This window comes from Balaenoptera acutorostrata, chromosome 12, assembly GCF_949987535.1.
Source record: "Balaenoptera acutorostrata chromosome 12, mBalAcu1.1, whole genome shotgun sequence".
NCBI classification, from domain to species: Eukaryota; Metazoa; Chordata; class Mammalia; order Artiodactyla; family Balaenopteridae; genus Balaenoptera; species Balaenoptera acutorostrata.
In genome coordinates, this window is record NC_080075.1 from 26,373,603 (window position 1) to 26,389,945 (window position 16,343).

General features: G+C 38.1%; 1 protein-coding gene across 11 annotated transcripts in view; it reads left to right on the plus strand.

Annotated features, from left to right (window-relative positions):
- EVA1A (eva-1 homolog A, regulator of programmed cell death) overlaps positions 1-15,986 on the plus strand; it is an 84,733-nt gene extending 68,747 nt beyond the window's left edge. For all 11 annotated transcript variants that reach the window (XM_057558723.1, XM_057558724.1, XM_057558726.1 and 8 more), the window contains one exon: positions 14,721-15,986. In XM_057558723.1, coding sequence (XP_057414706.1) covers positions 14,721-15,094 — 374 coding nt within the window. In that variant the 3' untranslated portion in view covers positions 15,095-15,986. The remainder of the gene's footprint in view (positions 1-14,720) is intronic.
- The last annotated feature ends 357 nt before the right edge of the window (positions 15,987-16,343 follow it).

Consider the following 16,343-nt stretch of genomic DNA (forward strand, 5'->3'; position numbering starts at 1 on the left):
GCTTCCATGCCTTGGCTATTGTAAATAGTGCTGCTATGAACATTGGGGTGCATCTATCTTTTTGATTAGAGTTTTCTCCAGATATATGCCCAAGAGTGAGATTGCAGGATCACATGGTAACTATTTTTACTTTTTTAAGGAACCTCCATAATGTTCTCCATAGTGGCTGTACCAACTAACATTCCCATCAACAGTGTAGGAGGGTTCTTTTTTCTCCACACTCTCTCCAGCATTTATTATTTATAGACTTTTTAATGATGGCCATTCTGACTGGTGTGAGGTAATACCTCATTAGAGTTTTGATTTGCACTTCTCTAATAATTAGTGATGTGGAGTATCTTTTCATGTGTTTGTTGGCCATCTGTATGTCTTCTTTGGAGAAATGTCTATTTAGGTCTTCTGACCATTTTTTGATTGGGTTTTTGTTTTTTTGATATTAAGCTGTATGAGCTGTTTGTATATTTTGGAAATTAATCCCTTATCAGTAGCATTGTTTGCAAATTAAATATACTCCTTATTTTGTGTACCATCTAGGGCATCACCTATACTAGAAATATGATTTTTAGCCTTTGATGCGTCTTCTTCACTGCCCATATCCAATCACTTACAGTTGGTCCATTTCACCTTTCAATGTCCCTGAAATGCCTCCTTTCTACTTTATTCCCACTGTAACTGAGTTGGTTTAAGCTCATTCATGTTTTTGCCTGCTTTGCCATAATGGCATTTTCTATGGTCTACCAACCTCCAATCTGTGTTTTGTAGTGAAATGATGTTTCTAAAATGTAAGCGTGATGATGCAATCCTTTTTACTTTTTAGAATCTCTTTGTGGATCCTCATTATATCAAGGATAAAACCCAAACACTTTTTTATGGTTTAACAGTTAGAGTTGTTTTCAGCTGCAAATAGTAGAAACCTTCAATTTGGTGTTCTAAACACATAGGAATTATCTTACCCACATAACAAGAAGTCTGGAGGTAGGTGGTTGCTAGCATTAGCTCAAAAATGTAGGGGCCAGATTCACTGTGATTCTCATGACCTTTCTTTTATGCTTGTCATCTCATGGCTGCCAAATGGCTGCTGTTGCTCTTGCCTTTTGATTCAAGATTGAAAGATAGATGAAAAAGGAAGGAGGTTCCAGTCGACCTCGTCCCATGTTTCATTGGCTAGACCTGTGTCACATGGCCATTTCTAGCTGTAAGAGAGGCTGGAAAAATGAGAATTCTAGCCTTTTCAACTTCCAGACCAATGGTTCATAATCAGGGGTGATTTTGCACAGTAGGGGGATTTCTGCCAATGTCTGGACACATTTTTGGCTATAACAACAGGTGAGGGTTGCTGCTAGTATCATCTAGTGGGTGGAGAAACATACTACAATGCATAGGACAACCCCTATGACAAAGAATTAACTTTTCAAGATGTAGGTCATGCCAAGGTTTAGAAAACATGCTAGAATAGAGACAAGCAAGAGGGAAGGAACTTAGGGATGGTTTGAGATACTCCAATCTGCAGTTTTTTATGTGGCTTACCAGGGCTTTTCTTGTCTAACCTTGACTTCTCCATGCTCTTATTTAATTATAGTCCTCCCTGACCAAGGCCTCACTTCAATTATTCTAAACCACCTGCCTAGCCTTTTCTCATCTCTTTTGCAGTTATTTCCTTATCCAGGAATTCTTCCATTCAGTCTTGGACTGGCTAACTCCTTCCCAGTCTTTAGAACTCTCTCAGTCATCTTCTCCCCTTATTCCCTACTCTGGCTTAGGTGCCCATCCACCTAAGAATCATCCATGTGTTCTCCCTACACGTGTTTGGTTTCCTCTATCTCAGCACTTGGATTGGAGCAGTAAACACTTCTTGTTCTAACTACTTGACAGCAACCCCTTGGGATCATAATATAACAATTTAAAATGAGGATAATAATCTCATTAATAATAATAACCTCATTAATAACTTCTAGGATGATTGTTAGAAAGATTAAGCTGAATGATTGCTCTTTTTAATTTAATGTTTTGAATTGATAATACATTCTCCAGCCTCACTCTTCCATTTTTTTAGATTTTTCTTTAAAAATCACCTTCTCAGTGAGATTCCTTTTGGTCACTTTTTCTACCTCCTTCCCTCCCACACACATTTAACATATCATATCTTCCTTCCTATTTTTTCTGTTTTCTCCTTATCACCACCTAACATACCACCTATTTTATTTATTTATCTTGTTTATTATCCATCTCCTTACTAGCTTACTAGGATGTAAACTCCTAAGAGCACAGAGATTTGTGTTTCGTTTATTTACTGCTATATCCTCAGCATCTAGAATAGTGCCTGGCACCTATTAGATGCTCAACAAGTTAGTGAATGAATATTGCTCAGTCATCAAACAATACAAAATGACATGTAGTAAGAAGTCTTACTCCAGTGCTGTCTCCTACTTCTAGTCCCCAAATTTGATCCATACCAGGCTTCTCTGCATCTTTCCAGAGTTCTTTGTGCAGATATAAGAAAATATGAGCATACAGTCTCACCTGCCCCACTGTTATACACAGGTAGCATATCCTATATACTGTTTTGTACTTCACTTTTTTCACTGAAGAATGTATTTTGAAAATATTGTATTTAATAGCAGTGTATAGAGAGCTTCCTCATTCTTTTAGACAACCACACACTGTTCCGTTGCACAGAGGAATCATAGTTTAACCAGTCATGGCCAGTGGGAATGGTTCAAATCTTTTCAAACAGGACAACAAACCTGCAATAAATAACCGTGGCATACATACGTTTTCAAGTGCATTTGTAGAATAAATTCTCAAAAGTAGAATTGCTGGATCAAGTGTATAATAATTATTATTTATGATAAGTATTACCAAATTGGCATTTAAAGAGTTTCACAAATTTACTGCTTATAAGATGTATGAGAAAACCCTGTTATAGTATTTTCAAACTGTTGGATTTTTGACAGTCTGATAGATAAAAAATAATATCTAGATGTCATTTAATTTTTGTTTCTCTAGGTCATAGGTCAGGAAACTTTTTCTTTAAAGAGCTAGATTGTAAATATTTTCAGCTTTGTAGGCCATGCAGTTTCTATTCTAACTCTCAACTCTGTGTTGTAGCATGCAAGCAGACATAGACAAAACATAAATGAATGGGCATGGCTATGTGCCAATAACAAAACAGATAGCTGGTCAGATTTGGCTTGTGAGCCATAGTGTGCCAATCCCTGCTTTCAGCGAGCATCTTTTCATATGTTTAAGAGCCATTACTTTTCTGTGAACTATTAATATTGGGTTGGCAAAAAAGTTCGTTCAGGTTTTTCTGTAAAATGGAATGGAAAAACACGAGCGAACTTTTTGGCCAGCCCGATTTTTGTTTTTTGTTTTTTGTCCATTTACTTTATTGGTGTCTTTTTTCTTAATGCTCTTTCTAGGTCCTCTTTATATATTAGGTCTCTGTTACATATTTCAAATATTTTTCCCAATTTGTCATTTAACTTTGCTTACAGTAATTTTTTTCATTGAATAAGTTTTGGGGGATGATTTATTTTTTTACTTAACCAATATTCTTTGGATGTTTAACTGCCACTATAGCTGTGCAGGCCATGTAGTATTTAACCAGAATTTGAATCACTTTTCCTATGAGATTGGCATGAGGGAGGTGGTCTCAGCAATGAGGGAGAGTAGACCAACATTACTCAATTAATAGTCACAAATTTGGAGATTTAAGAAAGTATTGTAATTTCTGTTTTATATTATTATTATTCTATTATTTATATGGGAATCTGGTGAGGGCTGAGAACCTTTATGTCTCTAGGCCAAAGGCACTGTAGACTCACATTAAATTTTTGTGGAATAAAGTAATCATTTATTGACTTATAAAATAAAATAAAAATCCAACAGTTGTAATATCCCCTTTCGGAGAGTTTGGTGAAAGTGGTACTTTTATACACAGCTGTTGGCAAGATAAAGTAATGTACCATTTTTTTGTTGTTGTTGTTGTTGCAATATAGTTATAATTTTATTTAACATGAAGTTAGTATTTATAATGTTTAATCATTACAGTTTTAGATGACATTTTTTCAGTTAAAGCTATGTTCTCTTTCACATAGAGAAATATGTTTTTGTGTGTGTGTATGCATTACTCTTTTGAGGTTGGGCTGTAGTAGACACAGAGCTGCTTCTATTGAAATGGCCACATTTAAAATAAATAATTCACAAGTTTCTGTTTTCCTTAGTTCTTAAAGTACCTCGTTGGATAAGGGATGGTTAGTGGGCTTATGGTGTGAACATTCATTTAGCAATTTGTATCAAGAGGTATAAAAATATATACCCTTTTGACATGAAGATTTCTATTCTGAGAATTCATTATAAAAGCAGTAAGTGAAACAAACAAGCAAAAAAGGAAGTAGTGTTAAGCACAAAAATGTTCCTTCCATCATTTTTAATAAAAAAGAAATTTGCAACAACCTAAGTATCCAAAGGTAGGAAACTGTTTTTGTAGCCTATGGTGCATTCACTGGGTAGAATACTATGTAGCCATTGTTAAGTATGATTGACTGGAAGACTGTGGCACAATACAGAAAGACATTTACATTATATGAAATGTGTATCCTTGGGGCAAAGAATGAATAGGTGGAACACAGAGGATTTTTAGGGCAGTGAAAATACTGTGTATGATGGATACATATCATTATACATTTTTTGAAACTGATAGAAGGTACACCACCAAGAGTGAACCCGAATATAAACTCTGGGCTTTGGGTTATTATATGTCTATAAGGTTCATGTGTCAAATATAATAACTGTACCAAATTATACCAAATGTAACAAATGTACCACTCTGCTGGGAGATGTTGATAATGGCGGAAGCTATTGCATGTGTAGGGTTGGGAGGTATATGGGAAATCTCTGTACCTTCCACTTAATTTTGCTGTGAACCTAAAACTGCTCTTAAAATATCATCTTAAAAACAAACAAAAAGTATAGCCAGAGAAAAAAATATAAGTTGTATATAAACTGATTATAACCAAGTAAATATAAATTTATACAAGAGAAAGAAAGAACAGAAGAAAATTCGCTTCACTGCACTTCATAGTGTGTAGTTACATTCAGGTTGTAAGATTATGGTGATTTGATAGACTTTTTTCTATTCCCTACTCTTTTTTTTTTTTAAAGAATTATTTATTTATTTTTGGCTGTGTTGGGTCTTCGTTTCTGTGCGAGGGCTTTCTCTAGTTGTGGCATGCGGGGGCCACTCTTCATCGCGGTGCGCGGGCCTCTCACTATCGTGGCCTCTCTTGTTGCGGAGCACAGGCTCCAGACGCGCAGGCTCAGTAGTTGTGGCTCATGGGCCTAGTTGCTCCGCGGCATGTGGGATCTTCCCAGACCAGGGTTCGAACCCGTGTCCCCTGCACTGGCAGGCAGATTCTCAACCACTGCACCACCAGGGAAGCCCCCTACTCTTTTAATATTGTACTATTATACATAAATCATTTGTCACATATATATGCATATATCCATACTGGCATATATCTATTTATCCACATATAATAATTGAACTTTTAGAAATTGTGTATTCATGATTTAATTCAATAAATATTTAAGAGATAGGCCCCGTGAGCAAAGCACTGGCTGGATGCTGTGGAAATCCAAAGTGAATCATATGGATTCTCTTCTCAAATTTCTTGCTGTTGTATGGGGAATATAGTGGTTACATAACTGATTATAATACAACTATATAAAGTGTGCTTAGATTGGAGGAGCTAATTACACTCCTCCCTTCCATACTCAAGGAGCCAGAAAAGCATCAGAATACAGTATCAACTTGCCCAATAAATAAGCCAGGTCAGATAATGTGTCAAGGCCTTCTACCTAGCTGCCCTTGAGTCCTGGGCTATAGGACTGCAGGTCTTTCCCACTGCAGGTAAAGAAAAGTGAGTAGGGTGGATTAGGATGAGGTGGAATAATGAAAGGCCTCTTCTGGGGTGTTTGTTGCCTGGGGGCAGGAGAGGGGGAGTAGGAGAAGAGAGGGGAAGCTGAAAGAAGTGAAAGCAAAGAAGAACCAGCACCAGAAGGAAGGAGCACCAGAGCCAGCCTAGTGGGCACAGTGATTCTCCAATACTCCTTGCTGGGGAAGAAAAAATCAGAGCTGGAAAGAGAAGGAAGGAAGCTTTCTCCAGCATTTCAGAGAAGGCAGAAGTGTTAATGGGAGTCTTTGTTTTTCTATAGGGAGGGGCAGAATCCCATAAAGAGACATCCTCACAGTGCCTTAAGAATTCAGAGAAGAGTTTGTGCTGAATACTCCCTGATTCTACACAAGCCACACAGTTCTCTTTAAAGCCTCTTTTTAAAACCTTTTCTTTTCCACTCAAGGGATTGTAAGCTGTAGGGCCAAGAAGAAAGTCCATGCAGGGAAAAGATTACATTTGCACAGACCTCAGCTGAACTGGCCTGGACTGGTGTTACTGTTCTCTCCTACTGAGTCTGTTGGGCATGGTCTGACTTCCAAGGGTGCAAATGAAATTAGCCCCAGGACCTCCCCATAGGGTCTCTTCCTGCCAATGAAAACAATGACCCTGCAGGAAGCAAGATATAGCAATACATTTATTTTTATTTATTGAGGGAAAACTACCATCAATAGCCCTCTCTATTCTGCTTCTTGGTTCAATTAACAGCTATCTGGATCTCCTCAAGACGAGGGTAGATCATTGCCTAAGAGAAAGTGACCTGGAACAGAGAGAGAAAAAGCAACCACAATAGAACTACAGTTTGATTTTTGTAGAAGAATGATGAAGAGAAACAACACAAATTATATCAGCTGTGAAAATCAGTCCTGAGTCACCTGCTCAGGATCCAGTGAGACTCAGTAAAAACTCCTTGCCCTCTCTGGTTGCTTTTACTGGGTTTCTCTGGAAATCCGTGTCTGAGACAATTGTAGGCAAAAAAAGATGTTTTCTGACCTGGGAAGTAAGACAGGACAGGATGGACTAGTTACGCTAGAGGGAGAATAGTGGTTTCCAACATTCAGTTCAGTAACCATCTTCAAGTTAACCTATGTTATAGGTGGGGTGAGGGCAGGTTGTGAAAGAGAGACATTAACTCACAGGAAAGGGAGGATGGGATGAGAAAGGAAGGGAATAAGGGAGAGAAGGAAAGAGGGAGGAAAACAGATAGATGGGTAGAGGAATGAGAGAGAGGGAGGGAGGGAAGGGAAGAGGGAGAGAGAGAGAGAAAGGAGGGAAGGAAGGAAGGGAGAGAGGGAGGGAGGAAGGAAGGAAGGGGAAAGAGGGGAAGAAAATAAATAGAGTGAGAGTAAGTTGTCAGTTATTGCAAGGATCTGGGGTAATCCCTTTATGCTTTTCATCTGTAATACCTTTACCACAATTCAGCAGAGTTGGTAGTGTTATCGTTGTTTAAAAGAAGTGTCTGAGATAAGGCTTCAAATACAGGTCTGCCTGATGGTTTTCCACCCTGATAAAAGCATGAATTTGTACATCTTTTCTAGAAAGCCTTTTCAGATTCCCATATTTGAACTTAGCTTTTCCACTCACCTTTGCATTTCCAGAAATCCTTCTTCATGTTTCTATAGTTGCACTTCCCTTTGGTACTGCAACGGATAAGGCCATCTTCCCTGCTGGGCTGTTAAGCTCCTCAAGGCAAAGAGTTCACTCAATCCTCTCAGTGTTTGCTGAATATCAGTTTGCTTGATATTGGCTGGACAGAGTTCAGTTTCAGCTTCCTTCTCTCTCCCTTTCTTTCTTTTCTTCCCTCCCTCCTTTCTTTCTTTCTTTCTTTCTTTTTCTCTCTTTCTCTCTTTCTTTCTCTTTCTTTCTTTCTTTCTTTCTTTCTTCTTTCTTTCTTTCTTTCTTTCTTTCTTTCTTTCTTTCTTCCTTCCTTCCTTCCTTCCTTCTTCCTTCTTCCTTCCTTCTTTCTTTCTCTTTCTTTCCTTCCTTCCTTCTTTCTTCCTTTTTCTTTCTTCCTTCCCCCCTTTCTTTCTTTTCCTTCCTTCCTTTCTTTCTTTCTTTCTTTCTTTCTTTCTTTCTTTCTTTCCTTCTTTCTTTCCTTCTTTCTTTCCTTCTTTCCTTCCTTCCCTTCCTTCCTTCCTTTATTTTTCTTTCTCTTTCTTTCATTCTTTCTTTTTCTTTCTTTCTCCCTTCCCTTCTCTTCCTCCCTCCCGTCTCTCTCTCTCCCTCCTTCCCTTCCTTTCTTTCTTTAAATAAGATATAATTTGACATAGAACATGGTATAGATTTAAGGTGAGAATGCGTTGCTTTGATACATTTCTGTATTGCAGTATGATCACCATTGTAGCGTTAGCTAACACCTCTTTCACGTCATATAATTACTATCTTCTTTTTTTGTGGTGAGAACAATTAAGATCTAGTGTCTTAGCAACTTTGAAGTCTATAATACAATATTGTTGTCTATAATGACTATGCTGTGCATTAGGTCTCCAGGACTTATTTATCTACTAGTTGCTAGCGTGTACCTTTAAACAACATATTCCCAGTTCCCCCACCCCACAGCCCCTGGTAACCAGTGTTCTACTCTGTTTTTATGAGTTCAACTTTTTTAGATTCCTCATGTTACTGATATCATATATTATTTGTCTTTGTCTGACTTATTTCATTTTAGCATAATGCCCTTGAGGTCCATCCATGTTATAAATGGCAGGATCTCCTTCTTTTTTATGGCTGAATAATACTGTAATATATATCACATTTTCTTTATCCATTCACCTGTTGATAGATACTTAGGTTGTTTCCATAATTTGGTTATTGTGAATAATGCTGCCATAAACATGGGAATGCAACTATCTCTTTAAGATGGTGATGTCATCTCCTGTTTCCTTGATCATCCCAATAGATGCAGAAAAAGCATTTGACAAAATACAACTTTCTTTAATGATAAACCCTCAACAAATTGGGTATAAAAGGAATATATCACAGTATAATAAAGGCAATATATTACAAGCCCACAGCTAACAGCATACTAATTGGTGAAAGATGAAAGTTTTTGATCAACAAAGCCTCCACCATTTTACTGACCCCTTTACATTTTTGATGTCACAATTTACCTCTTTTTATATTGGGTATTCTTTAACAGACTATAGTGGTTTTAGTTATTTTTAGTACCCTTTTCCTTTAACCTTTATACTGCAGTTAAGTGGTTAACACAGCATCATAGTACAGAATTAGAGTTTTCTAAATCTGAAACTGTATATTTACTGTATATTTACTTTTACCAGTGTGTTGTATACTTTAATATGTTTTCATGTCACTAATTAGCATATTTTCTCCCTCATATCTGAAGGATAATTTTGCCAGGTAAAGTATTCTTGGCTGGCAATTTTTTTTTCAACAATTTGAATAGGTAATTCCACTCTCTCCTGGCCTGTAGCGTTTCTGCTGATAAATCCTCTAATAGCCTAATGAGGGTTCCTTTGTAAGTTTATTATCTTTCTTCCTCTGGCGTTTTAAGGATTCTCTCCTTTTCCTTGATTTTTGACAATTTCATTATAATGTTCTTGGTAGTCGTTTGCATTGAGATAGTAGGATGATATATTAGTTTCATAAACTTGGATGTCTAAGACTCTCCCTAGGTTTGTGAAGTTCTCAGCTAGCATTTCCTCAAATAAGCTTTCTGCCCCTCTCTTCTCCTTCTGGAACCCCAGTTATGCTATATATTTGTAAGTTTGATTGAATCCCATAGATCATGTACACTTTCTTCCTTCTTTTTCATTCTTTTTTCTCTGTTCACTTCTGATTGGGTTATTTCAAAATTACTGTCTTCTTGGTTGCTTATTTTGTCTTCCATTTGATCTACCCTGCTGCAGATTCTCTCTGTTTCATTTTTCATTTTAATCATCAAATTCTTCAGCTCCAAAACTTCTGTTTGGTTCTTTTTTATGGTTTTTAACTTTTTGCTAAATTTCTCACTTTGTACATGTATTATTTTCCTGATTTTATTGAATTGTCTTCTGTGTTTCTTGTAGCTCACTGTTTCCTCAAAACAGCTATTTTGAATTCTTTATCAGCTAGATTATAAGATTTTTTGCTTTTGAGTTCAGTTATTGAAGGATTATTATCTTTTGGTGATGATGTGTTTTCTTGATTCTTCCTCTTTCTTGTAGTTCAGACACCTCCTCAAATCTTTACTAGTTGCTTTCAGATAGGGTATACTGTTTGTTTGTTGATCCTGTTCTATCTGGGGTTCTCTCTGACCTTGTATTTATACACCTGCTCTGTACTTCTTGCTCCCTCTTGTGGCAGAATTCTTAAGCTTTTATGTCTTCTGTGGTTCTTACAACTCACCTGGCTGGCTGCTAGAAATCTCTTGTTTTCCAGAAGGTAGCACTACAGCTCAAGTTTGTGTTTTCTCTCTTGCCCACAGATCCTGGTCTGTTTTTCTAATAGCACTCCATTCACCCTGCTCACTCCTGCTGCCAATCTCTGAGTGCAAGCAAGGAGCCACCACAGAGTGAGGGGAGGTGTGGGTTTAGTACTTGGGGCATTGGCGGTAACCACCAACTGGTGGGGATATCCTTGGCTGAGGTTCTCCCAGGGGCTCTTGAATGGGCTTCCTGCTGAAGCCCTGAGCACAGACAGCAGGAACCATGCCCCTTTAATGCCTTTTGATGTTCTTGTTAGGCTTTTCTGATCTTCTCCCTTCCTCCAGTCATGGAGGTCCTGCTTCCAGTACTCCTAGTGTTGCTGGAGAAAAATGGGTTTCTCTCACAGCATCCAGCATAGCTGGGGTAGCCAGACACTCACACTGTACTCTCCTTTTCGCCTGTGGAGAGGTCACCACGGGATAGTTCAGTCTGTTATTGTGTCAACTTGTGGGGAGTGGCAAAGCTGAAAACATTCCTCTTTCCCTCTCCGCTGCATTCAAACTCGTGTGTGTGTGTGTGTGTGTGTGTGTGTGTGTGTGTGTGTTTTCCCTCCAGTCGTGTGCTCTAATCACCTCCAGGGGGCTGGAATTTTACAAATTCTCTCTCATCTGTGGGTATTTGCCCAAGTCAGCACTCTCCAGGTTTTCCCCAATCATGGCTGGTAGTTGTTGAGGCAGGTTTGCTCGCTCTGCTGATTCTGCAGCCCAAACCAAGGTTTGTCTGTCTATTACCAGATGAACAGGTAAGCAAGACTTCTCCCTGGTCCCTTGGCATATGATATTAGATCACACAATTCCCACGGAGGCACTGTGGTTTATGGATAGATACCTCATTAGTTGTACAAAAAGTAAGGATGTCTTACACTACCATGATGTTAATGTCAGTCCCTTTTTACTATGTTTCATTGTTTGTTGACTACTCTTATGTTGATTATTCATGTTTTCTTTTTTCTTCTTTAAACAGTTTTTATTTCACATCGTCCCTTTTTGTATTCAATCATATGCATACATTTCTTCCCTTGCAGTAAACATTGGACTATTCGTGTTTTCTATTTTCTTCTCTATTCTTTTCTTTGTACCTATACTTTTTATCTATTTTACTCACATCACTGTCATTTCAGTGGAGGTTTCAGAGAGAAGGAGGGATCATAAACACATGTGTTCAGTATGCTGTGTTCAGACTGATAGAACCTTTTTTGGGTACAATTTGAAATGTATAAAACCTGAAAATGCCTAAGCCCTTTGATACAGCTGTTCTGTTTCTAGATTAACTAACCTGTAGAAATAATTCTGCAATGCATAGATATATACAAGGACAAAAAGATACTAACTTTAGCATTGATTGTAATAGTGAAAAATAGGAAACAATTTATATGCTATCAACAAGGAAAAGGTTAAACTTTGATGTCTATACTACAGAAAAATACGCAGCAGTCAAAAAGAATACTATTGACATATGTTGAAATCTCTCTAAGGAATATTCTTGAATTTAAAAAGCAAATATAAATCATATATGATTCCACTTATATTCTTTAAAAACCACAAAACAATATATACATTTTGATTCATACTTACAAGTGAATATAGATTATGGATCTAATTTGCTGATGTCAATCTTGGGTCTGGTCAGATTGACCATGCCCTTTGACTCAAGGCAAGGCATGTCCCAGTGCTCTCACATGTAGAAAGTGAGAGCTCTTCACTCAGAGGCTCTCATTCTGTTGAACACATCGTACAGGGATCATCACTGGGCCCACTAAGTATATTACTCATCAGCAGAATGATTATTTTCTTCTCTCACCAAGAAAGAGTTTAAATTACTCCCCCACAAATTAACCTGATGAGGGCATGCAAAAATGCCCACACTGGCTTTCAATCTGTGATTGTATAAGTTATCTATTGCTGCACAGCAAATTACAGATCTTCCTCAACTTACCCATTGTAAATTGAAAATATCATAAGTCAAAAATGCATTTAAAAAAAATTTTTTATCTTGTATTGGACTATAGTTGATTTACAATGTTGTATTAGATTCAGGTGTACAGCAAAGTGATTCAGTTATATGTATACATATATCTATCCTTTTTCAAATTATTTTCCCATTTAGGTTATTGTGGAATATTAACCAGAGTTCCCTGTGCTCTACATGAGGTCCTAGTTTAAATATAGTAGTTTGTATATGTCATTCCCACACTTCCAATTTATCCCTCCCCTCCACCTTTCCCCTTTAGTAACCATAAGTTTTTTTCTAAGTCTGTGAGTCTGTTTCTGTTTGGTAAATAAGCTCATTTGTATCGTATTTTTTTGCTTCTACATATAAGTGATATCATATGATATTTGCCTTTTCTCTGTCTGACTTACTTTACTTAGTATGATAATCTCCAGGTCCATCCATATTGCTGCAAATGGCATTATTTCATTCTCTGTATTGATTGAGTAATATTCCATTGTGTGTGTGTGTGTGTGTGTGTGTGTGTGTGTGTGTGTGTGTGTGTCTCCATTCATCTGTCAATGGACATGTAGGTTGCTTCCAAGTCTTGGCTATTATAAACAGCAATGCAATGAACATTGTGGCACATGTATCATTTCGAACCATGGTTTTCTCCAGATACATGCCCAGGAGTGGGATTGCTGGTTCGTTGGTAGCTCTATTTTTAGTTTTTTAAGGAACTTCCATACTGTTCTCTATAGTAGCTGTACCAATTTACATTCCCACCAACAGTGTAGGAGGGTTCCCTTTTCTCCACACCCTTTCCAGCATTTATTGTTTGCAGACATTTTGATGATGGCCATTCTGACTGGTGTGAGGTGATATCTCAATGTAATTATATCTCTAATAATTAGTGATGTTGAGCATCTTTTCATGTACCTCTTGGCCATCTAAAGGTCTTCTTTGGAGAAATGTCTCATTTAGGTCTTCTACCCATTGTTTGATTGGGTTTTTTTTTTGATATCGACAAAAATGCATTTAATACACCTAACCTGTGGAACATCATAGCTTAGCCTAACCTACCTCAAATGTGTTCAGAACACTTACATTAATCTGTAGTTGGGCAAAATCATCTAACACAAAGCCTATTTTATAATAAAGTGTTTAATAGCTCATGTAATTTATTGACTACTGTACTGAAAGTGATAAACTGAATGGTTGTCCACATTCAGAATGGCTGTAAGTGATCATGTGGCTGACTGGGAGTACAGCTCACTGCTGCTGCCCAGCATCAGGAGACAGTATTGTACTGCATATTGATAGCGCAGGGAAAGATCAAAATTTTAAATTAGAAGTACAATTTCTACTTGAGTGCATATTGCTTTCACTCCATTGTAAATTTAAAAAAATCATAAGTCTAGCCATTGCAATTCAGGGACCATCTGTACCTCAAAACAACACATATTAATTATCTCTCTGTTTCTGTAAGTCAGGAATCTGGGATTGGCATAGCTGTGTTCTCTGGTTCAAGGTGTCTCACAAGGCTGCTGCATGGCCAGGGTTGTGGCCACCTCAATGCTCCACCAGGGGATGATTCACTTCAAAATTTTAAATTCCAGTAAAATAACATTATTTACTACAAAAGTAATGTCAATGAGAATAGAATACTTAAAAATACAGCTAAGCAAAATAAACTTTAAACTACACAAAACATATTCATACACTTCCAAGCTTTGAAGGCTGTTAGAGGCCACACTTAGTTCCTCGCTATACAGGCCTCTCTGTAGCACAGATCATAGCATGGGAACTGACTGCATCAGAGCAAGCAAGTGAGTAAGTTAAAGAGAGAGCATGAGTAAGTTGGAAGTCAGTCTTAGGTTACCTGATCTTGAGTCATCCATCACTTTTGTTAGAAGTAAGTCACTAGGTCCAGCCCACAATGTCCAGGCCTTGGAGGGAAGGGCTTGCATAAGAGTATGAATACCAAGAGGTGGGGGGGATCATCTCAGAAGTTACCTACAACTATGATTAAAAGGTAATTCAAGGGGTTGCAGGAGCAAATTCAGAAACAGATTTTTCTGGTATAAGCAAATGGCACAGTTACTTGCTTCTAGTAAATGCTAAATAATATTTTTTCTTTTTTTTTTTAACTTTTCATTTTGAAATAATTTTGAAGTTAAGTTACAGGAATAGTAAGAGAATTCCATACACTCTTTACCCACATTCACCATTTGTTGAAAATTATATTTTGAAAACATTATGCAATTTGTCACATGGAAAGGCAATATTTGTAACCATCAAAGCTTTGAGGTCTGGTGAGAGGCGTGCATCCTGTGCTGGAGTCATATTTGCTCTCTGCATATATAGTTGTCATCTCTCAAATGTTCTCTTCTTCCTCCTCCTCCAGAAAATACTGAGCGAGCAGCTCTGTACTTTGTCTCTGGTGTGTGCATCGGGCTGGTCCTCACCGTAGCTGCCTTGGTGATGAGGATCTCTTGCCACACAGACTGCCGGCAGCATCCCCAGAAGAAGTTCCTGCAGGACCAAGAAAGCAGCAGCAACAGCAGCGACAGCGAGGATGGCAGCTCCTACGTGGCATCCGACATCTCAGTCAGGAGACATCGTCGCTTCGAGAGGACTTTGAACCAGAACGTTTTCACCTCAGCGGAGGAGCTGGAGCGCGCCCAGCGGCTAGAGGAGCGGGAACGCATCATCAGGGAGATTTGGATGAATGGCCAGCCCGAGGTTCCTGGCACCAGGAGCCTGAACCGCTACTACTAGGGGCAGGAGCAGGAATCCACACCCCGCTGTTAGCCGCCTGATAGAAAAAGGGTCCTGCAAGGAGGGCGGGCACAAAGAGTTGAACGCAGCTCTGCTAATGTTATGGTGGCAGAGATAAGCAGGACATTCCCATTTTCTAGCCAGGAGGACTGATTTCTCCCTTTTGACTAAATTTATGGAGAAGTAGAAAAACCAAGTTGGTTCATCAACTTTTCCAGGTCTTGGAATGGTGCTGAAAACCCTCTCCAGCAATGTGGATGGAGATTAGAGAAATGGAACTTGTAGTTTCTCTTGATTTCTGAGGATCTCAGAAGTTTCTGCAGACTTCATTGCTATGTGTTATTTCTTTACAAAAGGAAATATTATTACAGGCTGAGGGCTAGGAAGAGCAGGGTTAACTTAACCCAGTAAATGCAACTTTCTAAAGGACTCCATGCTATGGAGGTGATTTTGATCCAGATAGCATGATCAATGCTTATTGTTTAAGGTCTATTCTTTCAATCTTGTGTTGCAATGGCAACCTCAGGGATTAAAATCCTATTTTTTATTACAGTTCCCACTTCACTCATGAAAATGAATAATGTATTATAGGAGATGTGTCAGTGAACTAGAAAAATGTCAATAACCTCAAAGGATGAAGCGTTTTATTTTAAATAGCTTATAAAGAATATATTAACATGCAATTAATGCTACATGCATTTGAAAATGCAGCACAAGAATAAAAGCTGTGTTTTCCCCCCTTTTGGAGAGAAGAAAATTTTGTTATGACTCTAGATAATCATGATTTTAAACAATTTGTTTTTTTTAAAAAACCCGTTTGGATTTCTAATAAAAGAATAGGAATAAAGCCAAAATTAAGTTGGGATAAAAAATAAATGTTACATAAGATCTTTTTTTGTTTTATGTTTATTTCTGTGGTTACACTTACCCTAAACAGCAGGCCTTTTATATAGGTGGGTATGGTCTTTTGCCAAGCCCTTCAAATAGCTGGAGAATTGTGAGAAACTGGAGAATGGAGAAATGGCCCCTAGGGGCTTTTCATTTCTGTATGTTTCTGTTATGATTACAGTATAGTTGAGTGATTGTTAAGCTGATAGGGGAATAGAAGACTTACCTAAGGCTAGAAATAATATGGTGGCCTCATACTGAGAGGGGAAGTTGGTAAGGAAGGAAGAGGGGCAAGGCTGAACCACATTTAGAAATGGGTTACAGAGGAGGAAGCAGCATCCTCCAGCCTGATAGACGGCAA